The following is a 27467-nucleotide window of genomic DNA, read 5'->3' on the forward strand; positions in this document are numbered from 1 at the left end:
TGTGTTCCACCTTCTGAGTTGAGTTGTGTGGTACAGTACTGGCCGCTTTTGCCTACGTAGCACAGTGTGGTCACGGATAGGGGCTGCCATTGTGACTGTTTACATGATGTGCTGTTCAGGGGCGGGGGATTGGCTTTTGGCCGACTGGTGCCTGTCAGCCAGGTCGATTGATGGTATGATGGGATGTTCAGAATGTGGCTGGTCACAGGTGCCTGTGTTTGCGTGCGTTTGTTGGAGGGGGACTGGGGTCATGTCCATTGGAATAGCTTCTGTATTCATGCCATCTGTGCCCTGCAGCTCCCATCGGCCCCTCTTGGGATGTGCCTGGCTGCTCAGTCACTCTGCCAACTTGTGTGGTACATGCTTCTGCTGATGGTTGGTTTGTTTACTGGCAAGAGTACAGGTCTGGTGCAATCCCCCTCAGGATGCTGTTTTGGATGTTGCCTTGCGCTGGTGGCAAGCGATGGGGGACTACTGTTGTTTTGTGTCATGTGTTCTTGATTTCCATTTTGATGTCTTGTACCTTCACATGCCTGTGCTGCATCAGTACGGCTATGGTGAAATGCCGTACATGGATGCCCACTCACGGGGCGCTTCGAACACCTGCATGCATTTCTACGTTGGCATGCATGGGTGAATTGTAGATTTCACTGGTTGCATGGTGTGAGTACATTGCGCCTGCCAGGAGTTGTGCAATGTGGCCAGGGAGTGGAGTACAGGCACTCAGTGGGCCATTTACGGTTGGTTCACGATGCCGTATTTCTAGCCATGGCGGAATGGTCCATTCCGCCATGCCTGATGGCGTTAGGTACATGTCCGCTAGGGTCGGAATTGCCGTACCGTTGCACCATGGTGGTGTTTGCGGTTTGGCATGGTGCGCGCGCGCGTGCTTAGTGCAGTTAGCGTTGGCGTTCACTACGGTGTCGCTAATGGCTTCGTACTTTGCGGTGACGGGTCATAGTCGCACCGAGCGCTTTTCGATGGCGGTATTGCATTTCCGCCATCGTTTTCCCCTTTCCGCCAGGGTCGTAATGAGGGCCATTGACACTGACAGGAGCCAAAGTGTTGCTAAGCAATTCAAATTTCAAGCTGCCTCTTCTCAAAATGGGTTCTCGTTCAAAATCCTCCCTTCCTTCATAGAAATCTACCAGCCCATTCTATGATCTAACTAATAGACTTTCACTATGTCACCCGCAAAACAAAGCCCATTCTAGCCGTGTGATGAGTCGTATGCCATTTGAATTAATTCAATTTTCTTAATGAATCAATCAGTAAAAAAACACATTTTTTAAAGTCTCCTAGAGGACTCCAGCAACAGTAAAATCACTTTGGTAGGCGGTGTCAAGAGAAGGGTTAAACGATAAATGCCGAAGACAAAAGCAATGAAATATGTTGTGCACAAACTTCCTAGACTATGTATTATGTTCATTGGAGCCCCTCTTGATGTAAATAAGATACTTTGACTACCTGGAAATTAGGTTAAACAGTAATGCAAAATGGAGGACAAAAGTCCAGAAGACGGAGACAACACTAACTAACTAGGGAAACATAAGCTGTAGGTGCATTTGCAAACTAATGTGGGGGCAAGGCTATAGAATGTACATTTACAACACTCACGCTATTTCAGCATGCTCTGTGAAGCATACATTTGGGACTTTACTTATCTTTCTTCAGTCTAAAAGTCTGAAAATTGGTTTCTCAGGAAAATGTTGGGAATACACAGAATGCTTCCAAAGTCCTCCTGCTCCTTGAGCTGCAATATATGGGAATTTTAAATATACCTAGACTGAAACCTCTTGTGCATTGGGGCTGTTTATGTAGTTGCCCTCCCTTGCTAAATATAGAGAAGTATTGAGTGATTTGTTGCCCCTGTCATGGGCCCTATCTCTCCCTTGGTTTAAAAATGTGAAGCAAATGTTTTGCCCCTTGGATATACCAGGTCTTTGGAACAGTCCTAGCAGCCGAGAAACATGAATAGCAGAAACACAGTAAGTCTGATGTTTGGTGCTTAAGAAAATGGGTATGCAAACCTTAACTAGGTCGCTTACTACAGAACTACCTGGAGGTTACGATTACCTATGAGTTGGATATTTGCAAGCACGTGCTTCGTTCTTTGATGGATTGTTATACTTCAGATATTGTTTAGGGGTACTTCCATATAGTTTAATTTACTGTCAGATGGATTATAAATCCCGTCTTGATTGACAATTGTCTTGTTTATAAGGGGATTAGAGAAAACCTGATCCATTTTCTATTTTGCCAACTGTATTGTACATCTTGGAAGCGTTGCCTTTTATCGCTGCTTAGAAAGCTAGGATTTATGAGTGAAGAGGCAATTTTGGCAACAAAACCAGTCTCAAGTATGGATGTTCGCTTTTTTTTGTATGTGAAGTTTGAGTGTAATTTGGAAAACATGACTAAAAAGTATAAACGAGTTTTCTATTATGATACCGAAAATGTATTAATTGAGGATTTTACTATCCCTAGTAAACTATGAGTATTGATTCATGTCATGACGAGGATTTGTTTTTGTAAGGGGACACGCTAGTCATTTTTATATGAAATACGAATAATCTGAAATGCTATGTGTTTATGATTCTTGATTGCATTTGTGTATTTAATGTGTAATGTGTTTAATGTATGACATTCTGAATACACATGACTGGTTGACTGAAAACACCCAAATGTGTATACTTTTCTTCTTCGCACACTTCCTCTACAAACTAATGGCACCATACATTTCAGAACATGCCCTTCCTAGCCTAACGTGCTGCTTTTATCGGAACTCTACTGCAGCAATATGTTGCATTTTTAAACTCGAATAAATTCACCATTCTTTCTTACGAAGCCACTTCCTGAAAGCAAACTGTTCACTATTGCATTGAAATTAATAAGCAGACGTAGCCATGGATTGCAAAATCCACGCTACTCCAGTCTGAAAGCTTCTCTGCCATAAAAACAGTTCTGTGCACATGTAAAATGAGCTACTGAAACTGAATGGATAGCAATCTCACTCACTTGTTATGTTTTATCCACTTCATCCGCAATCTGTTCATTTGCTTCAGTACATCTGGATTCACGTGAACATCTTTACATAATAAATCAATTGCATCTGTCAGGCAGCCGGGTACGCTGGATTGTTTACGTCTACTATAGCCTTATAGACCGAGGAAGGGGTCGTTATAGCGGGCCATAAACTGGGAAATGATCATGATCCCATGCGAAAATGACACCTCCGGAGGTCCACAGGATTATTAGCACATAGTTGTAATAGCAATATATGTTTTGGAGTTTCAGTGGTGAAGTACAAAACGTTAAACTCACAACTGAAGTAAAAAGCAAACTGTGTTAGAAAATCGAATGTGGGTTCATTTTGTGTTTTTAAATAACAAGCGTGTCTTCATAAATTAAGCATTTTAATTCCAAACCTGATTAATCAGGAAAAGGTTTACCACGAGCATGCATTAGGTGTAATATAAAATTAAATGATTTCTTCTATTATAGTTGTCATTTTATATAGCGCCATTTTCCCATTCGTATGGCCTCAATGCACTTTGTGGTTGGAACGCCCTCGGGCCTAAATCCAGGTATGGGAAAACATTCTAAGGGTAGACTTTAAGATGCGTGTGTGCATTTGGCCGACATTAGGATTTAGGAGGGCTGGCTAGGCTTCAGTAACGTGGGCGGGTGCTGTTGGTGGTCATGACAGAGCGCTAGTGCAGGAGACTCGATGTGTACCCAGCTAGACCACATTTTTCGTAGGTTGTCTCTGTATACTAATGGCAGAGGGGTTGAGCCAAGTCTGGGGTTTCAGTGCGAAATGTTATGCGACCAGCTAGACTAAATTTGTCATAGCTGTAGATGCATTCTAAAGCGTGTGGATGGAGAGTCGTCCCTACGGTAGATGTCCATAGAAGTGGGCCGTTTATACATACCTTAACTCGGACGGAGTTAAGGTATGTATTTCTCTTAAAGAAAGTGAACAGATTTCCCCATGTTTTAGCTTTCTCTTTGGTGTGTCAACTTGAATGTGGCAGTGAAATAAATATCCTGTCGGAGAAGGAGTGCATTTTTGAAAATGATCTTGCCCCAAAATTGCATTGTTGTTTTACTGTGTACCTTTGAAGTAAGAATGTTCAGAATACAGTAAATACCAGTAGTTATTGACTGCACTCCAAACATTCTGATTGTCTGAGGGGAGGTCAGTAACAATCTCCATGTGCAAATTGTCTTTAGTATCTGCAGGGTTCGGAATTGAGGGGAGCTGGGAGCTATTTAGCTCCTGTTTCTAGCATAGTATAGCCTGGTTAGCTTGAAAACAACAGCCACCAGGAGCAACATTTGGCTCCTAGGGTCAACTGGTGCCTTCAAAACATGTTAATGTGACATTAACTTTGATTATTTGGGAATGTTAATAAAGAAGAATTAGAACACATCTGATACACATTTAAACACAAAGGTTCATACAAAATGGACTAAAACTTACAGGAGCATCTCTGGTAGCTCCTGGTTCCTCTGCGGTAGCTCCTGCCTACAGGTTGATGCCCGACACCCAGGACCTGGTTTTAGCTCCTGATCACCGAATCGCAATTTCAAACCCTGTATCTCCTTCTTGCATCTCTCTGGCAGGCATGACCCATAGTCCTTCCCAGTCTGTTTTACGCATCACTTTAAGCTAGACAAGATAATTGGTCACTGCAAGTTCTGACATGCAATCTGGAGCCTTCCAGTAAGAAGTGAAACGTGACAAACTTGCACATTCTTTCAAATACGTTTGTGAACCCCTATGAGTTAATGTGTAAACATCACATTGTGTTTTTTCTGTTAATCTGACTTAGTCAATCTCCATAGGCCAAGTAGGGAGGATAGCTCAGAGGCAATTCACTGGTCCTGGAAACAAGACAATGCAGAGCACAACGGGTTCGATACTCGATTATGCGTTAGAGGCTCGACTGTGGCATGAAGCGTGATATAAAAAAGGAATTTGTTTTATATCGCTTCATGCCCGATTCAGATCCATGTGTTTTCCCAGCAGGCAACTGTTAAGACAGTTTTTCTGAAGTCCAACTAAGGGCTTAGTAAAAACCATTCAACTCAGACAGTACAAGACTTCACTCTTGGTATAAGGCTGTACTACCTGAGTTCATGGTAGCGTAGACTGAGCAGCCACGCTTATCTTAGGAGGGAGAGAGGGCTGTAGAATCCGTGCAAATGAAATTGTAATACAAATGGCCCAAAGAAACACTGAAACACTATGTAAAAATAAATGATTTATTTAAATACAAGTAGGCCCAGATAAATCTAGGGGTAAGTAAGTACTATCACACATTCTATGTAATCACAATTATCAAAACACAACACTATGCTTGAAGGTACACAGACCAAAGCTTAAACCTTATTAGGAACACCTAACAGTAGTTCTAGGGAAGTCAAACTTTTTCATACACATTCAGTATAGGTCACACATATTCTTGGGGAGTAAAAACCAACGGTTACTTTCACAATTACATTAAGTAATGCAAGGGCAGTAGACCCTACCAGTTGTACATTGACACTCAGTACAAATCACATAATCAGTCAACTGGACATTATACTTTATTATTATTATTTTTTTTAATGGATTCAGCGGACATTATATCAACTTTTTGTGAATAGTGGAACACCTATTTCAGGTACAGTAAAAACCGAGTAAAACTTAAGGATGTAATATTCAATTACAGGTGCTTTTGGTATCAGTGAAACACAGAGAGAGATAAGCAGAAACTCTGGTAACTTCGTTTTGGATGGCACACAGCCAACTCAAGGTAAGTAAAACCCATATACTTCTTTTAATCTCACAATGAAGTCCAGGTTAGATCTTTCCCAGCTATACACGTAACTTATGTATAACTTATAAGGGACAGCTAGAACCCAAATACTCTTTGTGTCTGTCTGCAACAACATAGGGAAAGCAAACCCCAATGTTACACTTTACTGAATGACTCAGAGTTATTCTAGGTATGCAACAAACTAATGCAGACGTATTCTGGACAGGCTAACAGCAAGTCAGGGGAAGCAAGACTCAGTTGGGGAACACTTATACAATTATCCTAACAGGAATAATTTGGTGAAACCAACACATTACTTTTGGAAAGAGGCCCAACCTAATCACGAGTGAGTAATATACCTTCACATCTACTTTTTATTAGAATGGCAAAACGGTTTTTAAGGAAAGAAAGATGTTAACCATACTTTTAAGAATAGTGCACCCCACATCCAAGGTAAGTAACAACTTTTGTAACTGTTCACCCTTTGAGTTACAGTTACTAACTAACTCTTTTTTAAGTAAGTGACTTTCAAACACTTATTTTCTTTTCTAGGCAAAAGGCCCAATTCCTTAAAAGTCTTTCCCTTATTCTTGGAGCATGAGTGTTCTCAGTGGCAGAAGGGGGGGTCACTAGGATCTAGTGACCAACAGACAGTGTCAGAATAGGTTCTTAAGTAGAAAAAATCAGAGTTCCTCAGGAAGACTGGGCAAATAGGTGAGTATTTCAGTTTTAAGGTTAGAAGAGGGTCTAGGGGCTTCACAGAAGACACCCTAGCTGGATTCTAGCAGTGGGACTGGGTGCACTGAATGAGAGGCCTCCCCATCACAGAAAACACCCCACAGCTACACAGAAATCCTAAGAAACATAAGGTAAGTACTTACCCAAGCCAGCACAGTACCTCAGAATTGAAAAAGATTATGCAGCAGGAGGACCTCAGGATCTGCAGCCAAAAACCCGGTCAGTGGATTCCTTGTTGTAGTGACTGAAAACAGCAGGGATCAACAGAGAATGCTCTATGCAAGGTTTTCCTCATGGCTGGATGCGGTTCTGTGGATTTGGCACCTTTTACAGGAGCACAGAAGAAGACACAAAATTGCGGTTGAATTCTTGTCGTTACAAAGGTTCAGCACTATGCTGAGGGGACTTTCCAGTCTTGATTCGTGTCCCTGGAGATACACCAGGATGCCCACAAAGTTTCAGTGGGATTCAGAATTCGGAAGACTGTGCACCACACAATGGCTTGAGGTCCCAGGGTATTGGGGTATTGCAGCCCTGCAAGGTCGCAGCAACACGTGGGATGGCTCAAAATTCAGGTCTTCTCGAGTCTAATGGGTCTCACCAGGCTCTGGGTCAGGCCGTTGTTTTGGGAGTCTCTAGGTTGATTGGAAGGAAGGGCTACAGCAGGCTCCGGTTATACAGCAGGCTGTCTGGTTGCTGGAAATCGTTTCAGCCGCTTTTCCTTCATCCTCTTCGGTTTCATTTCCAGTGGTCGACTTTTCTTCAGCTTCCAGGTTCGCTGTATTTAACAGGAACTACAGCACAACTTCTGCATTCACTCCCTGCATTTTAAATCAAGGGGCGGTCTGGTTGTGCAATCAGAACAGCCAGTCCCCCACTGAGATTTGCCCCCATTCAGGCAAGGGGGAAGACAAAGGGCTGTGGAATTTTGGACTCCTCCCTCGCTTCCTGCCTTCACAGACAGACTGGAGCCTGGGTGGGGAGTCCATGTGACTCCTGCCGAAGATAAAAATCACACAAAGGAATATCCTACCCTGGATGTCAGGGGAAGGAACAAGAAAGGACAAGAAACACTAAAATGGTGAAAAAAGAAGACGGGGGCCATTTTGGTAAAATGGGCAGCCTTAGGTGCCTTTACTTCAGCTGTGAAAACAGCCCGCGGTAAAGGTGCACCAAATTAATACAAGGTATCACTGCCACCAGCCATTGAAGGTAAGCTTGCCCTTGTAACAAAATTGTTACAGTTTTAGTATCTCCCCAGTACTCCACATAAGGTGGGGGGTTCTGGCTTCACAGAATACAATGTAAAAGGGATTCAAAGATCCTTTCTATCCTTGGGAACTGTAGTTCTCGCAAGGTTTAGCAAAAGAAAGTTAAAAGGGGAGCCCCTAAGGCAACCCAGCAACAACTGGCACTTATTGGCAAAAAGTTGTTAAAGAGGATAACTTGAAAAATACACTATGGAGAATCAAATAAATGACACCCATAAAAAGAGTAAAAGATTCTGTGAGTGTGGAAAAAGGTTCCCACTCACTGACGTATTAAGGAAAAATATCCCACTAGTAAAGCAAAAAGTTCTGGGGTTTGCCCAGGTCAGGAAGATTTGCCATTTCTATGAAAATCTTACCTCACAGCAACGTTTGCCGAACCCCAATTTACCAGCACTGGCTTCGGCACTGCAGGAAAACACATATATGTGCCTGCTCTCCTCCTGCCTGTTCTCTCATTTGAGGGGACAATCCCGCAGGCCCCCATGTCTCACCACCAACCGGTTTTTCTTTTTTCCTAAAGCATTAGTAACACAACCCTAACCATACAAACAAGATCATATTTTCTCCCAAATATTTTCTCCCACTGCAAACTGATGGGCAGGAGGCCCCAGAAACCAAAGTGAAAAAATAGCATTTGCAAATAGTAACCCAAAGCACACCTATGGAAGATGGAAACATACAAGGCCCATACAGAAGAGAGAAATTAATTAAGGTCATAAACACTGCTGCATGAAAAAACAAGCATTGAGAATGCCAATAGTTTTGGCATTTATTGCTTTTCTTTGCATTTTGCATGTATAGGCACCAGGGTGCAAAGAGGAGAATGTGGAGTTTAAAAGGAGGATTCGATAAGGGGGTACAGTTGTGAAATAGAATGAGAAGGGGAATAGAGCAAGGAAGGAAGTCTTTGCAATAACAAACACACAGGAGCGTGTACACACACACCCCCAAAGACACACATGGCCATAGGTGACGTGATTGAAATAGACAGACTTTTCTAGAAACATTGGAACTAAGAATATTTGCACCACAACTCCCCAACATAGCACAATGCTTGTATAACTAACAAGCAATTAAACCTGTGCCCCTCGGCACCCTCATGACTGAAATATGCACCAGATCTAAGAAACAAAATAGCAGCAGAAATTACTCAAGCTATTAGTGGCACATAAAGTCAGATTCCCAAATCTTTGAGCAATTTGCACATGTGAATAGAAAGCATGTCATATGTCTATAAATTGCACATCTAACTTCGGTGCAAATGTTGCTTTGCTTTTGCGAATACGCTCCAATGTGCCCTCAGACCAACATCAAGAATCCAGGCAAAACGTGAGAATCATGTTCTATCACTGAACACCCACAACGACAGGGGAGGGCACCAAAAAAAAACAACGCTCCATTGGGGGTGGTTGGAGGGGGTACTCTGAGGGGACTTCATGACCACGTGTTGTCGTTATGCAAAACACATCAGATGAAGAAAAATAAACACAACACCTCCTCGAGCCAGTTCCTTCCCACCAGCAACCGGAGAGCAACAGCCGAGCAGCACAACCTGTTCCCATCAAGTCTTTCAACCATGCAGGCCCCTTCTTCACAGAGCAGGCACCCGGCAACCACACTGTGGCTCAAGTGTCGTTCATTACCTTTCAAGGGCCAAACTCAGAACATTTCGGCGCGGACACGGTGGGCCGGAAATGTGGCAGGGAGAGCATGGAGGCCAGCCCTACTAACAGCAGTGGCAGAAACTAGCAGCCCTCCACTCCAGTCAGGTTAGCATGGGTTCCTTGGCAAGTCGACACACACATGCAAAGGTTTTGGGAGGCAGGCAGAGTGCATTCTGCCTGCATCAGCTGAGCCACAGGCGTCTGCTTCATTCTTGGTGTTAAAAGGGCAGGAAAAAAAACACAACAAATATTTTCATCGCTCAATTTAAAGGCGCCCCGGATGAAAAAAAACACAGCCAAACAAAAATAAGACATTGTGGTGACATGTTAAAAAGTACAAATATTCGAAGGGCCACATTACCAGACAGCAGCAATTCCTGCATCCTCTGATTTTCCTCAGGTTCAGCGATTGCTGCTGCCTGTTGCTCTTGCAAGATGGCTGCTCCTGCACAATCGAGAGAAGGGAGGCATGCCTCACTCTCGAAAAGACATCACTCCATGTTGAAAGTCACACAGACATGTGCATGTCACTATTGGAGTGCATCCTCATAGTACAACAGGGATTAATACTTTGTGTGTTGTAATTTTATGCCACAACATTTCCAGTTGCCATGCCATCCACAAAGACTGCTTTCTTGCAACCCCTTTCTTCTTGTAGCAATTGTTTTGGTGATATTTGGTGGCCTATGCCACCAAAAAGTGCCAAACCAATTAGGATATGGAAATAGGAACAACATAGCAGTTTTAGGCTAGTTTATGACACTACAGACAAGACATACAAGACAAATGATGACTATCTACAGGGGACATCTCTAACAAGATGCAATATAGGGGCCGGACGTAGGAAGTAAGACGTGGACAGGGTGAAGTACATAGATCATTAAATGCTCTCCATATGAATTCATACTTTTCCTCGCACTGCCTATTGTAGGACACTTTTTCCATCACAGACAGGCCAGCAAGACAAGACATTCAATCCATACTTAACAGAACCTTGTATTCGACTTCCATATATTTAGAATTACATTGTTTGCAACAACGAAAGCTCAATGGAGTCACACACCATATGAAAAAACAGTAATCATGAAGCACTACACGCAGGGTTAGGAACAGAGCCCTAGGGCTCGCACTGCCGTCGAGGACCTCGGTGCACGACCAAACCTTCCCCTAAATTTTAGAGATGATCCTGTCGCAAATGCAAAGCACATGATGTGGGGCCCTGCTACCCTTTTTACAAGGCCAACAAATATTGTCCTCTAACAAGCCATATTTTAACATCTTGGCTGTAGACAAGTGCAACAGAAACGTAATCCTCTTCTGGACAGGCCTGAGGTTCAGGTCTAGGTCTACTTTTCTTCCAGCAATGTTAGTTGCCTTGGACCACAATCACACCAAGATTGATCCATTAAGATTGTTCACCCACCTCATTCTGCCTTGTTCATGTGGTGTATCTGTGTAGTGGCTGACCCACTTATACAATGTCAAGACCAAGATCACATATAGTATGGACTGCATCATAAGCAAGGGAGCGTCATGAAAAGGGAGCATCTGTTCCGAAAACACTGCCCCAGCTTTGCATGCCTAGTCCTGTCAGAGTCACAGATCTTATAATTGTATTTATTAAATGCATTGTGGTTTCCAATTCAATCTTTTGCATATTTCACATCAACCTGAATATATGCAATGAGATAACTGAAATGGCAATTTTTAAAAGGTCACACTGCCAAGATACATGCACTATAAGAACATAAATAACAGCTTTAAAAAAGAATACTTATCACATACAGGTTTTAAAACCTGGTTTACAAAAGCTAAAACGGCAATGCTTGAAGAAGTTTCCTGTGCGTTTAAAAAACGGTGCCAAAATTGGTCAATCATTAACATAGCATCACAATGAACAAATCTGATGAACAATTGAAGCCGCAGTGGCGTAACAATAGCACATTCAATTAATAGGTGTGACAGTGTCTCTGTCACTAGATGACAAAAATCAGACCTTATTATTCACCATCTAGCACCTACAACTTCCATTGTTAAAAACAGATTTAGCTTAAACCTTTAAAAAATGTAACCTGAAGCCACGAGAAGGGTATTTTAATAAATAACATCGAACCATATTAAAAGTTTTATATCAATTTTAAAATGATAGAATAATTGATAGTTCATGATCTCAGCCCTGTTACATCTCCATTTGTGTTCATAAACCTTCACTTAACTTTGTCAGTGCTCCTCTGTAGTAGAATCCACATTAGCTAGTTTGGCATTGCAGATAGAGACACAGGCATCCAGTATTTTACAAATGCTGCCCCCAATTGTTCCTGTAATGTCAAGAATAAGGAAACGATAGGGGGAAGTTTGCCACATAGCTGCAATAGTTTCCAATCGACACAAGAGCTTTAATATACACCAAAACCAGCTTTTGTCGAATTACACCAATGTGTACCCCCTGCAGCAATGCCAGCGTCTTTCTCCAGACGAGTGGCCGGATTTTGTCCCAATCAATCACACAGGGAGACGTTTCGGTGCCAAAAGTTAATCTAGGAAATATTTTTAACTGATAAAAGTACAGAAGAGGAGCAATTGGGAAGCGACCACAGCGGCTATCAAACGCATTTGAGAAACTGCCACCTTGACATGTGAGAAAAGCCTACTTGTCACTGCTTGCTGATTCAGTTTATCTCAAAAAACCACACCTACATACTTGTACTCTCTCACTACCGCTATGCTGTATTGATCAAGATGGTAATTAACAGATGGGAGAAATTTGAGGGCGTTCTTACATTTAACCCACTTACGATCCCCCCGCATGTAACTATGAGAATGGTAAGACTGACAGATTCTGACTCCGGGAGGGAGGCTGTCAAGGAGTACTACTGGGATGTAGGGTCTTTGAAGAATGAAAATGGGATGCCCGAAGATGAGATCGGGCATCTCCCTTTTCCTAATCCCGATCTACCCCCCTCCCCTCTACGGTCATCGAATATCATCACGCATGTCCTACCCTACCCCAAGATCTTCAGTCAAACACTCACACTCAGAGGAAAGCAAGAGAATGTAAAACCCCTTTTTCTAACTATAACCCAGACTTATCATCCCCTCCGTCTAATATCATAAACTACTGTGAGAACCAATATTTTCCTTCCCTGTTAACCTCATTTACAGAGGGTACCACAGTGAAAGAACCAATACCAATTTCCTATTTTAAGAACACCCCTCGACCAGAGATATGGTATCCCCCTTCCTTGACAGTGACCTATCCAACCCCCCTCAGCCTTCACAGAATGTATTAAGACACTAAGTCTTCTTTTTAACCCAACTATCACTCAAGTACTAATAATAGTAATAATAATAATAGTAATGTGACAAAGAGGATATCAAGAGGAGTGCAGATTTCCTATGAGAAACACCAGTATGGTACTGGGACGAGGAATATGCAGATAGAGGCACATCAACATCTTCATAGACCATGTCCCACTAACAAGGCTAGGCAAAGTCAGGCAATTGAAATCAACCATGACCACCTGTAGCCTATCAAGTCTTCAGGAAAGTATAAAAGGAACACTAGCAATCAGCAAAGAGAGGGAGTTGCGAGGAGAGCAGAGGAGTCGTGGCTGCCCAGGACCAGCTGGAAGAAACAGGGACGCCAAGACGCCCAGGGTCTGTGTGAGGAAGCATCCGGGAGAAGCATGGCTAATGACCCATGTTTCCAGCAAAGAAGACAAGTCTAAAGAAGGGATCCGAAAGGCGTACTGATCCCTTGTTACATTGGTAAAATGAAATGCTCGTTCCCCTGGGCTAGGACAGAGACCCAAGAGTGCCTGAGAGGATGGTGGGGAGACCAAGACCTCAGATAACAAAGGCGTTAACCCAAGAGCAAAGAAAACACCACCGGTGAGTGAAGCGCAATGAGAGCCTGGTGTGTATTGAAGTAAGTGAGCGAGATACAACGTTGCAGCCTGAACGTGTAAGACTGGAGATACACAGTGGTTGTGTGTATGATTACACGTTCTCGAATGACTGTGTAAAGAAAGCAAGTGTCTGCAAAGAGAGGAGCTGTGCGTGAATGTGAAAAGCGAACAAGAGATCCTAAAACGGGGGAGCTGTGCGAGAAATGAAGTGGGAACAAAATCCCCCCAACTAAAAAAGTGTTCACAACAAACAAAGTGTGTTGGAAAAGCATTGGGGTGGTCACCAGGCAGGATATTGATCCAGGCTGGCTGCAGAGACAGCAGAATAAGCAAAGAGTGTTGGAAAAGCTTTGGGGTTGCCACGAGGCAGGAGATTGATCCAGGTTGACCGCAGAGACCCCAATATAAGGAAAAGAAAACTCTATTATGGTTGCGCGACCTATAATGGGTGGACTGTGCTGTCTGGCGACTGCACCATTAACAGGTGAGCCCAATTGAAAGCAAGGAGCTGCATGATATTGTAAACTAGAGGGCTTCTGAGTTCAGGGAAAGGAGACCCAGAGAAGCATAAAGAACTTACCAGGAAAAGGTACAGTGAACTTTTTGCCACGTAAACTGTGTGCCAAATGAACATTTCTTTGCCAAGTAAATCCAGAGAGACCTGCGGAACATTATAATCCTGAGTGCCTTAAACCTGGGGAAGGGAGCTGCAGAAAGGCTCAATTGATATGATATGATATAATATGATATGGCATTTATAACGCGCCTATACACAAGTGTTTCAAGGCGCGACGAGGCAAGGGGGGGAACAAAGGGAAGACCGACAACGATCCTACTAGGCCAGGTGTCATTCAGATCGCGCAAGTGCATGGGAAGGGGGAAAGGAAAAGGGGAGAGGGGAAAGTGCAGCATATGGGAAAGTGGAATAAATAAGACACATAAAACAGCCAGCTAGTGGCAAGTGCAAGGAAGTGCAGACATAAGTACTGGTAGGGGGACTGAAGGGATACAGAAAAAATGGTCCCCAAGTGCAGGGGTTGCCAGGGAGGCAGTGCAGGTGGGAAATTGACAGGGCCTGGGCCAGAGATCAGAATGGGTGGCCAGGTAACCAGTGCAATTTCAGTCAGGAATTCAGCAAGGGAGGGGAGGAGAGAATGCAGAAGCAAAGAGGAAGGTTTTGAGGTGTTTCCGTAACCGGAGATGGTTCTCCTCGAGTTTCAAGGAGGCAGGAAGGCTGTTCCAGAGAGAGGCCCCTGCCGAAGAGAGTGATCTGCCACCAACTCGTTGCTTGGAGAAGCTAGCGACTGACCCTGAGGGAGTTGGAGGCAGATGAGCGAAGAGCTCGAGAAGGAAGACATTGTCACATTAAACTTACTTTGAACACTACTGAGTTGGCCAAATCCCATTCACCCATTTATTCTGTAGAAGTGAGGACAAGCATAGGTTTTGACACAAACAGTATTTTGTTTTGGACTGACAGACTTAGAATTCCTTTAGTTTTCTTTCCGTTAGGGAACATTCCCACCTTCGAGTTAGGGCAAGTTAGGTGTTACGCCACCCTGACCATTGAGAATAAAGGTTTTCAAACTGTGTTTTACTTGTCTGTGTCGTCTCTTGATACTGTGCCTGTCTCACACAGTGTGGCCCTTTCTTCTCAATTGGTTCTTCGATTTCAGACTCATGATTTTGGTCTTCTAAACATTCACTTTTAAATCCGAAGCTTGCAGATACCCATCGACAGTATCTAAACAGTGCTGAAGACCAAATGGGGTTAGGTCGCAAATGATCAGATCATCAACATAAGCCATGTGTTGTAAGCACATTGGGCCTAGTCGTGACAGATTCGTGTTGATGTCATTGAAGCAAGAGCCAATATCATGAATATAGAAATTCAGCAAAAAATGTACCAGGACACATCCTTCGTGAAGCCCACGGTACATCCTGTCACCTAGAAAAATAGCCTTGCTTGTCTAGCCTAATCTTGATCCTGGTGTTGGTGTGCAAGGTAATTCAAATATTTAAGAGGGTGGGTGGACAGCCCTTCTAATGCAAGTTGTACCATAACATTTGGTGACTTACATAATCAAACACTTGCGATAAATCAAGTAAGGCTACCAATAGTGGTCTACCAGAAAGCTCCACTAGGGAGGCAAGCAGCTGCAGAATAAAACAGTTTTGTCAGGTACACACGCCCTTTTTAAAATTGGCCTGATGAATGTCTAACATCCCCGCCCTACGTGCCCAAATCTGCAATTCCTTTAATATTATTACTGAAAAGATCTTACTAACAGCATCCAATAATGAAATTGTGCGGTAAATAGATGGATCTTGTCTGTCACCTTTGTTGAACACCAGTATTGGTATTGTACCATGCCACAAGATAGAGATAGATTGCGCCAAAATAATATTTATAAACAAACCTGGCAATACTGCTGCCCATAGCATTGGATGGGTTTTGTAGGTTGTATTTGAAAGACCTTCAGGACCGGGGCGTTGGAAGATCTACATTATTTTTAATAATGTATACAATCTCTTCATACTGAAAGTGTAAATACCAAGTATCACAAATATCAAGCAGCAACACAAGATTCGATACCTGATTGCCATCATAGAGTTTTGAAAAGTGGTCAACCCATACATATTCCGCAAACAGTTGAGCTTGCAGATAGACTCAAGTTTCCTGGACTTTAATAAGAGACCAAAACACATCAGAATCCCTGTGATGCATCAAGATCTTATGATATGTTATCGTGTTTTTATAGGATTGTTTAAATTTGCGCACCTCATGACCATATGACTCTGTGTTACATGTTCTCAACAAACTCATGCTACGATGAAGTTCCTTCTTTTTTATTTGTAGGGCAGGGTCAAAATCATGAGCATACTTTGCGCTTTAAGGGGATACCCCTATATCGCGACCCACTGTAAAACCACATAAGTTTCTGCACAATATTCATGTACATCAGGGGATTTATAAGTTAATTCTGGGTTATCATGAGTGCATTTGCAACTTGCTCGTTGAACGGAAAACTGAAGGTGGGCCTCCATTTCAGCGAACAATCCCTCAACCGTAACTCAAAAGGAGTAACAGGGAGGACATTTTTAAACTCTGAAAACTGAGGCAGTTAATTCCAAGCTCAGTATACAATGATTGCTTTGGGCTACCCCACAAATTGTCATCTTCACAAAATTCAGGAAAAGTTCCCTTGATACAAAAATGTAATCTAAGGTGGACAGAGAGCCAGGCATCATTTAAAAAGCTGTAAATCCCACAGATCCATTTAATCACGTATACAGTTGCATCTCTCTTTCTAGAGTTAACAGAGCTGTTGTTACTGGCGGGGGGTGTCTAATAGCATAGTTTATCCAGGCACTCAATGTTAAATACTGACATTTGGAAACACATCGTAACCTAGTGATAGGAAGGTGTGGCCATCTTCAAGTAACCAACACAATGAAATACTAGTAACATTCGCTATGCAAATAAGGTGATTTTAATTTTGTTGTTGTAATCTGATTTTTCTAGAACAGTCTGTTAGACATGTTAGTCTTGAGCAGCCTACACGTGTTTTGACACATCGTCTTTATCAAGGCTGTCAGTTAGTGCAAAATGTTTCCATAAACCAAAATGTTCCACAAACCAAATTTATTATATATACATCAATCGATCAATGAGAAATTAAGCAAATCAAATCACACGAATTAGGTAGCAATCAGGAATATATAAATATATACATGTACATGGACAGTAAATTAATACATTATACATACCAGAGAGAAAATTGGTATGTAGGTAGATTAGCAAACGGAACATCGAGAAATAAAATTCTAAATTGTAAAATTACAACTCTTAATTTCAATTAAACATCATACATTTGAAAAAACAAACTGAATTATTAAACTGGTACAATCATTGTACTTCATAACCAGTGAAAAAGGCCACTGTAGCCCAAGCGTCCATTTGAAACAGCCCAATGCTGGTACATGCAGAGACTTAGATTGGCCAAGGTGAATAATGTAGCCATTAAAGTTAAAAGCATCCCCCTAACCGGGAGTAATGCATTGCTCTGGGTGAAAATCCCATAGCCAGTGCACTAAGCCGTGCTATGCGTGGGACATGGATGGGTCCAAAAAACAGAAAAAAACTCACCATCAAGTGAACCCGTAAGTATTCAAGTAACCATGTTGGAATTCAAATGCAAATTAACAAGATCAACATGATCATCCTGCACAAATTCAACCTGAGAACGATCCACAAACTTAATGAATCTTAGTCTTGGAACATCATTAAGTAAAGCCAAAACATGTTGGCGATTAAAAGGGATGAAGGGGTTGTCTTTAAATGAGCGTTCTAGTTACAGCGTTCTAGGTACAGAATGTAAGCCGGTTCATAGCACTATCACAGGCCCCCGTCTAGACGACACAGAATTTACAGGATCTGTATTACGAGAAAGCCTATTGCCTGTCAGCTTTTCTGCTTTTCTTCTAGCGTTAAAAAGACAGGAGATGTGGATGCACCATCACAGGGATTATCAGCATAGACAGCCAGAGGACACTGGGATTCCACACAAGGAACAGACTGAAGAATAGCTGGCCTAGAAATATCTATCATATCATGCGAATTACCTCGTCATCCAGATGGATAGTCAAAATGCTTAGATCCAAGTCAATAAGACAAGCAAGACTAGATTTCAATTTGCAAAAATGTTCCTAGCACCCTTATTCCAGTATTTTGTTCATTACATTCTTATATTTATTTTTATATGGCAATCTTCCAGAGTCATTCCTTAAATTCAAGCTACATCCCGGAAATGGCTCAAGACGCTCCAGGTTCCCCCATTACACATATTCCCCCCAGGATTATTTGACCAGTTATGATCTAAACTGACAATAGCCTAAACTGGTGTAAAAACCTTCAAAGTAGGCATAGGCCCACAACTCTCATGAGTTTCACTAGAAATGCATTAAGCATCTCTGACCGTTTATGCGTATTTGCAAATATAAAAGTTTCAATAAAATGGTACTTGAACATTGCGTTAGACAGCACTTGTTTTGAAACTTAAAATCGTCATGGATAGACTCAAATTATTTGACCAAATAGGTCAGAGGAAAATTCTGAGCACAGAAGATCAACAGAGTATCAATAGCGGCAGATGCCGGAGGCTGGGAAAAAAGTCCAGTATCTCTGAATGAAGGGTGATAAGAAAAAGCAGGAGGCTCAAAGAGTTTGGATGTGTCGGAAGCATACAGCAAAGGAGAGCGAGATAATCTGGAAGCGGGAATTTCGTTAAAATGCAACTGCTCCCCTTCATCCCTATCCAAGTCAGTCACACCATTATTGGATTTACAATCAGCCTCTGTCATCAGCTCGAGACTCCTGGGGGTATTCGACACAGAGCCCATTGTATCCATCATTAAAACCAAAATAGAGGTGTCACTCACTAATTGCCAAACGCCCGCACCTCTCTCTACAATTGTTCTGCCTGGACAGGGGACACATGAGTCTGGATACTACCAGCTTCAACTGGAGTCAAGGCAGCAGCGGTTAATACTGACTGGTAAATCTGGAGCATGGAGCAAGGGACGCAGGCAGAGCTTTAGGCTATTGCTGCTCCTACATGGGCATCTGGGAGATGACCCAAGTCAAACACCGCCTTACTGTGGAGGGCATACATAATTGTAAGGCAAGACAGAAAAGTTTGCTCACCATTTACCGTGAACCGCTAAATGCAGCCCTGTGTTCCTTACTTACGGCCGACCATGAACAGTCTGTTTTATGGAGAGCTGCATGTTGCCTACAATGCTCCTCCCAGCAACCGACTCCGAAATACAAAGTTCTGTGCAGTGAATCACAGACTGCTCACTCCCAACGCCTCACTCAATTTTACAAGAGATCAAAGAATAGCAAAGCACTGTCTGTCCAGACGTCCTTGATCAAAAGATAAAAGGTAAAGCATGCAGGAATGGTATATACTCAAGGAACATTCAGCTCTGCAAGAAATTGGGTCCTGGAGTTCATTTTCTAAACATATTCCTAAGAAAGCAAACCTTTCTCATGGCTACATTGCCCATAGCTTCTGTTAGACTGTGCACGTCCCTTGTCAGTATTACACCACATTTCCAATCCAGCAATTTTTGTGTAATGGATCATAATTTACCTTTTCAAAGATGTGATAAAATCAAGAGTTTTGGTAATGTTGAGGTGAAAGGTTACACATAAGTCGTGCAGGTCGGTTAATTGATAGACTTCAGTCCATGTTGCAAAAGAGATCTTTGTTCAGGTTTCCCCCCTCTCATGTGAAAAGAGCACCTTCTGGCAGGGCTAGATTTCTCCACTTAATGTCTCTAATTTGGCAAGCGTGCCCTTTGGGCAGAGATGAAACCCACCTCCTTGTGCCACTCCTGGGATAAAAGCCCCTTCTGGGCATGGCTGAATCTCCCTACCTTGTGTCTCTCATATGGTAAGATCATTTAGCCCACCCCTGAACATCACTTGTAGTGCGGTAGAATTGTGCAGACTACAAGACTGGATTTGTTCTATGCTATATTTCTATCTGAGAATGATGATGTGGACCCTTCTGCGATAAAACCTGTAACTACAGCAGTTTTTTGAATTGTTAAATGTTACCCAACCGATGGCCAAAGGGAAAGATCCATCTGGTACCAGGCTGGCACAGGACCCCATGTGCTATAATCTCCTCCTCCTTAGCATTGTTGCCACCTCCTACTATTGCCACCTCTGCCTTCTTCCAAGGACCAGAAACCATTTGTTTTCACCATCACCTCCTAACCAGTACCAGTACCTCCTCTTATCACATCCAGTGCCTTACTAACATTACCTCCAGATATTATCACCTCAGACTACTTCACCTTAGGTGTACAACCTCATCTCTCTCCCTCAGCAGTAGCCACTGCCTCCTTCCCTTTCATTATACACCTCCTCCTTGCCCTAAGCTATAACCACCTCCGTTTTCACCTTATCTCAAACCAACTCCCTTTTTTTCACCTTTGCTGTACCCACTTCCTACTTCACTTTAGCTGTACACACATCCCCCTTCATATTAGTGCAACCAACTACTCCTCAACTGCTGTTACCTCTCCATGCTCTTCCATCTCTGCTGGTCCAGTGCTCGGCACTTTTCTCCAAATGCAAGCCTCCTACTCCTACAACTTGAACTCAGCAACTGTGACTGGCAGCATTTACACTGTGTTCTCTCCTCCCACTCGGGAACATTTCACTACGTCTGCACCTGTGAGTGATAATTGAATGAGACATGGACTTGGCTAGCTTCCCTGAGAGCACCTTTGTCTGCTTTGAGCATAGAGTTAGGGACCAAGGCTGCCACTGGCCTGGCCACCATCTGGAAGACCAGTACTCCTGTGTTCCTTCCTTGTGTTGCATGTGCTGTGCTGAGAGTTTATACTTTCCCAGCATGTGAATTTGACATTGGTGATGGAGATGATAAGCTTTTTTCACTCTTTGGTTAAGTGAATGGTCTCTGAGCTATTGTATTCTCGGCAGAGAAACATTTTGCTGAGGGACGATGCTTCTATGACTCTGGTTATCCTGTGATACACCCCCACCACCCCAGTTTGGTGAAGTTTTAACAAAGTTACCACACCCGTTAGCATTGTGTAGTGAATGGAAACCTTTTCCCTTAAAGGGAAAGGCAGCTTCCTCTATACTGGAGGTGGAGGTTTGTTTAAAGTGAGCTACAGGATTTCTCATTTTGGGTGGGGTGCCTTAATGCTACTCTGAATGTTATTCCTAGAGTTTTGATTGTGGTCTGCCCTGACAGGCTTGTGGGATGGGGAAGGACTGGGACCTTGGGACTGGCCTGAGATAAAGCAATGAGAGTGGCCCTGACCAAGTAATAAAGGTAGAGGTGGAAAGTCAGCTGAGGATGCAGGATTGTGGCAATAAGACCCGAGGCGGCGGGCCAATACCTCCCCATGTAATGCCCCTGGGCCGTAGTTACAGGCCCGAGCGTAGCGTGGGTGGTATTGGCCTGCCGCCGAGGGTCTTATAGCCAATAGAACCCCGGCCCGTTAGACCAGGGTAATAATGGCATTTTTTTCTGTTCGGAAACACTGCCACCGGGAAAGGAAAAATGTTGTCCATTTTCCCTTTCCATGGCGGCCATTGGGAGCGGACGCGCTGGGAACAGAAGTGTTCCCTGCGCGTTTGCTCCCGAGAAAAAGAAAAAAGAAGGTAAGTGAGGTTGGGAGGGCGGGGAGCGGATAGTTTGCAGGGGAGGGGGGGTGGAGGGAAAAATAAACTTACCTGAGTCCCCGGCGGGGGACGAAGGCAGCATCCAGCCTTGGGGAGGCTCGGAGCGGGGATTGCCCCGTTTTGAGCCTCTTCATTGGCTAAGGGTCTGCCACGCCCCCCGCCAGGAAAAAACGCCGGCACGCTCGTACGTTCACGGGAATACCATTTGGTATGGCTCAGAAAAGAGCTAATCCATGTGTAGTATTTCCCGTGGACAGAGGGTGCCGGGTACTAATGGGTGGTAAAGGTGCAAGAGAAGGTGTGGATACTGAATTAAAGTGGCAGAAGGGATGGAGGGGGAAAGAGGTAATGGTGCAAGGTGAGGTGTAAGAAGGGTTAAAGGTGCAGGCAGGAGGTATAGGAGGTGGGAAGAGATTTAAATACACAGTATGTGAAGGAGTCAGAGAAACTGGAAAGAAAAGAGGTTGAAGGAGGAACACGTCATGCAAGAGGATAGACGACAGAGGCTGAAGGAGAACATCAAGCAAGAGAAGAGGTCAGTGGTTGGAGAGCATCCAAGAGGAAAGGGAAAACAGAGGTTGGAGTGGAAGAGGAATAAAGAGGAGAAGTGAAAACAGAGTGGGACAGTGGCAGGGACCACCATGCGAAGGGGAAGCTGCTGGATGAAGAAAGGAGAAGCCGACAGAAGGAGGAATTGAGAGTGGGGAGGTCTTGGAGACAGGTGGCCAGCCACAGACTGACAGTGAGACAACAGCCATCTAGTCATTAGTTGGAAAGAGTGGGAGGGGAAACAAGCTAGTGGAATGGCAAGGAGTTTTGCAGGCATATAGTCAGAGGGTTAGTGGTCAGGCTTAGAGCCCAGTCCTCAAAAATCAGTGATCCCTGCACATAGTCACTCCTGGCACATCTCATTTCTGGAGATGCTGGGGATGCTAGTCCGTCTGAGATTAGTTGTACAGTGTACGTGGTCTGTCTCAAGAATGCTACCCATCTTGTAACCATGGGGCAGACCCATCAGAATTGAATACAACATATGCTTCAACCAACTTGTGCCTGGAGACCATCAGAAAAAGACCCAGAGAGACTGTTGGGTGCCGGAAAGAGGCCTTGGATGAAGAGGGCTTTGTTTCGGTTTATTCGCTCATCTTCTTACTGCACCCTTGCCTTATCACACCTTTGTGTTAAAAAGCCCAATAAACCTTTTGTTGAACTGTACTAATGAGTTGCCTCCTCTGTGAAGTCCACTTGGCTTTGTTAAAATACTAATGCTGGGGAACTATATTTACAGGTGAGTAACTTTTTCTACCACTTTTGTTTAACATTAACACTATTTCTGTAAAGAGGCCCTTAGTGTCCACTGGAGACTTACAAAAGCAATGGCATTGTTGGATATGGAGTATTTTACCCAGACATGATTTTCATGTTACTTTTTTTTTGTAGATTGCAGGAGACTTTAGCACATGCTGAGGCGGAGTTAAGAGGCCTCGTCCGTAACCAGTTGTCCCTGGAAGAGGAGATCAAGGTCAAAGAAAATTCACTGTACATAGACGAAGTAATGTGTATGCAAATTAGAGAAGCTATTTCTATCAACAATTTCTGAAATGCTTCTGAAATAACACTCCTAACTGGCATTCATTGATGTCCTTATTTGAAACCTTTACAAGAAAAGCTTTTCAAAGATTAATGTCATTAGAAGGTAGCAAATCGCAGACTGTGTATATTCATTAAAATATATTTGTCATCATCATGCATCATCATGTGTTTTCTTTCTTGGCTTTATTTTGTCTTTGTAGCATGGATGTAATTTAACATGATTTGGACATTTACTGTGTGGAGGACACATATGGGCCCACCTGCACCTTATCTAAGCTTGGTGGTGTAGGCAAGCCTGCACTTTGGTCATACTGCATTTACATGTTCTGATGAAAACATTAAAACCCTCTGCTCTAAATACTGAAATAGGTGATCTGTTTACCTTGAATTGTTACTAAAGATACTAAGATTGTGCTTTGGGTTGTTCCAAGAGATTGTACATGACATATCTAAAAAAGGTTGAATCACACCAAGCTGTAATTGAAATCTGCATACAAAAATATATTGTTCAAGGAAAAACACTCACTTTAAAGATAAATTGTGCTATGAAATCAAATACATATGTTCTAAGGAGCAGGTTCAACCTTTACCAACCATTGGCATCACATGCCTTGGAACTACCACTACTTGCTTTTGTACTCGCACCATCAGATAAGCATTGCTATTATGTATATGAATATGTACGTTGACTGCCTTGAAAGGGATAAGCAGTATTAAACTGTTTTTGTGTTGAGCTTGTCACTAAGATTGTTTCTGTTTAGTAACACTTTAAATAGATTGTGCAGATGTTACCTGAATTAATGGAAGGATGAAACACTCAGGAAGGTGTGACGGGGTATCATAAAGAATACTCTGAAATGGGATTTAAGTTAAGCCACTTATTAAATCAAAATGACATTGTCAGGACTGTTTCAGTGTTTGTAAGTCTTTTTCTGGTCTTGGGACACTTTCACAAATCTCTCTCTTGTCTGTGTGCTTAAGTGCTCCCAAGTTCAGTTCAGTTTCTAAGATTGAACCCAGACTCACACAATGCAGTTGTCATGTGCTCCCGTCCCTGGAGACTCTCTGATCAGGCTTTCCTTTGGAAGCACTTCCGGGTTGCTTCCCAACCCAAGATAGCGACCATACGTTACCATCGCGTGATGAGGTCTTCACCTTTACGTCCTTCTTTCCAGTCAACCATCCGGAAATAAAAGTCTTCAGTTCCTCGGAATTGGCACGTTGCAATTTTGTTTTAAATTGAGCTGCACTAGTTGTGTTTTTGATATTCATTGCCCCGGTGCTCTTTGACTCTGACCTTCCTGGTTCCCTGTTTTTGGTCCTTGGTTCTCCCTCCTTCCCTGGTTTCCCCTCTCTGCTCCAGCTGGCTGACCGCCTCCTTCTCCTGCTGGTGGTCAGCTTTTCTTCCTTCCCGATTACCCGCTCCTCTCCTGCTTTCGTCGGGTTCACCCACGTTAGCTTTACCTGCTGCATCGCTGGCCTCCAAGTCAGCTCCTCCTCCCCTCTTCGTGGCTCTCCCTGTGTGTTCTCACTGATTGCCCGTGTTGCTGCTGGATTCCACCGTTGACCTTCCATTCTGTCAGCATTCTGTACACACGGAGCTCCTTTGGAATCTTCCGCTCTCCAGCAGCAGTCTTCTCTGTGTTCACATCCTGGGACTTCACTCCTTCATAAGAGATCACGTGGATTCATCTTTGGATCATCATCTCCCCTGCTAACTTGTCCTTCCCCTTGGGTTGTTTTCCCCTCACAAGGTGGTTTTTCCCTAGGACCTGGCTCTCTGGGTGACCCAGTGCCCACATTTCTGAACCGTGGGTTGCACAGAGGGTACCTGGAAGGACAGGCCTTACCTCTTCACATCAAAGGAGTCAAAGTCTAAAGAGGTAAGGGCTGCCACTGATAGTTTGCAGCGCCCAAAGAAAAAGAAGGTGAAAGCAATGGAACTGGTACAGGAACATGTGGCCGCAGTGCAGTGCTTATCCCTGGAGGTGCAGAATTTAAAGACAGAAAAAGCAGTGTTACGTCAGGCTTTAGTTCCGCGGGAACCCCCTACAGAGTTTGCCAAATACAGGGGTCCACCCATCAAAAAGTACAGAGGAGAACCTAAGCGATACAAGGAGTTCCTCGATGTTTGTACAGTGGCATTTACTTTTATGCATGTCCCCTTTCCCACCTAGCGGTCTCGAGTCGGCTTTGTGATCTCCCACCTGACAAGCAGTGCTTTGTCTTGGGCTACTCTATTGGTAGTAGCTGGTAATCCCATACTGGACGACTACAAAACTTTCACAGAAGCGTTTGCTGGCATCTTTGATCGTCCTGAGCTCACCTATACCAAGCAGGATTCTTTATTGAATGTCCTTACCTACATGACCAAGTTAAAAAACTTAGCCCATCGACTGCCTGGCCAGAAGAGGTTTGTGTGACCTTGTTCCAGAGAGGCTTATCGGACGAATTGGAAGACAAGCTTGCCCACATACCCAGGCCTACTTCCTTTGAGGAACTGGTGAAACTGGCTCTACAGATCGACTACCGTCTCCAGGAAATGAGACAAGAACGGAGACGGGCAAAGGGATTAACTCCTCGGGGGGGTTTCAACCTACCTCAGTTCCGGCACCGAAGAACAAGGAGGAACCCATGCCGATGGGATCCGCCGGGTTCCCTTGACCAGCGAAGAAAGAACAAGGCGCAGGAACAATCACCTTTGTATGTACTGTGCTTCAGCTGAACATCTGGTCAGGGATTGCCCGTTAGCTCCTCACCGCAAGTCGGGAAAGGACAGCTCCCTCTCATAGTAGGGACCTACGTTCGGGAGTCCACGACTCATCCCAAGCCAATGGATTCTGGGTTATCTTCAGAGACAGATCTCCTAATACTCCGGATCTGTTTAATTGTTCCCAGTGAAGGGGAGATGGCTACACTTACCAAGGTTGATTCCGGAGCAGACGGTCTGTTTATGGACCAGGAATGGGCCGCTCAGGTGAAGATACCCATTGAAAAGAAAGACCATGTGGTTCAAGTGGAAGGTGTCGATGGGTCGCTGTTGACCAGTGGGCCCATACAGAACCATACTATTCAGATCACCATGATGGTACAACAGCATAGGGTAGACCTTTGTTTTGACCTGATACAGGCAGCTCACTACCCAGTGATCCTGGGTATACCGTGGTTGGCCAGGCACAACCCCTACATAAACTGGTCGGCTAGGACTCTATTTTTGGGGTCACAACAATGTATGCACTCATGTATGGCTGGTTCTCCTGTCATCAGCAATGACATTCCAGCTCCAGTACCCACATCAGTATCTTCCGTGGCCACTGTTCTTCCTGCCGAGTACTGTGCATTCCAGGACATCTTTGACTCGGATGAACAAAAGACGCTGCCACAACACAGAGCAGATGACTGTGCCATAAATCCTTTAACCAGCTCATCGGTCCCGTTTATTAGGATGTTTCTGCTCTCTCCCGTGGAAAAGAAGGCTGTACGCCAATACCTCAATGAACACTTACTACATAATAGACTTATCATGGAATCAAAATCTGCGGGAGGAGCATCCTTATTTTTAGTCCCCAAGAAGGGCTCAACAGAACTGAGACCATGGGCCTCATTACGAGGTGGGCTGTAAGGGATTACTGGCACCGGTAAGGGCACCGGTGCCGGTAATCCCTTACCGCCCTACTACGAGGTCCCTTAGCTGGTCCCTTCCTTAACGCCTGGTTTTACCAGGCGTTATGGAAGGGACCCGTTAAGGGACTTCAGAGCTAATAACTGTACCGCAATTTGCAGTACCGTTATTAGCACCTTCCCCCTTCCCATTGAGCCCTATGGGGGCTGAAATGGGAATGGGGAATTACTTTTTCAATGGGGACTTACCGGTCCCGCAAAGGTCGGAATAGACCGGAAAATCCCCATTGAACGGGACCGGACACGGTACCGGTATTGGAGGTAGTTATGGCGCTAATAGCGCCATGACTACCTCCAATCTTGTAATGAGGCCCCATGTCTGGAATACGGAGGATTGAACAAAATAACCAAAAAGGATAAGTACCCGCTACCACGAATACCTGATATCTTAGAAGCTGTCCAGAACACAAAGGTTTTCACCAAATTGGACCTTCGGGGTGCTTACCATTTGATCTGAATAAAAAAGGGTGATGAGTGGAAGAAGGCCTTTCGGACACCCTTTGGTCACTACCAATATCAGGTGATACCCTTTGGGCTGGCCAATGCTCCAGCACTTTCCCAGAGATACATGG

At 43.8% G+C, this 27467-nt stretch overlaps 1 protein-coding gene across 1 annotated transcript in view; it reads left to right on the forward strand.

Annotated features, from left to right (window-relative positions):
* TEKT1 (tektin 1) overlaps window positions 1-23365 on the forward strand; it is an 880590-nt gene extending 857225 nt beyond the window's left edge. Inside the window, exon 8 of the mRNA XM_069615027.1 lies at window positions 23062-23365. Within this exon, the coding sequence (XP_069471128.1) occupies window positions 23062-23221 (160 nt within the window). The 3' untranslated portion in view covers window positions 23222-23365. The remainder of the gene's footprint in view (window positions 1-23061) is intronic.
* The last annotated feature ends 4102 nt before the right edge of the window (window positions 23366-27467 follow it).

Source organism: Ambystoma mexicanum, chromosome 9 (genome assembly GCF_040938575.1).
Source record: "Ambystoma mexicanum isolate Mex_15411 chromosome 9, UKY_AmexF1_1, whole genome shotgun sequence".
Classification (NCBI taxonomy): Eukaryota; Metazoa; Chordata; class Amphibia; order Caudata; family Ambystomatidae; genus Ambystoma; species Ambystoma mexicanum.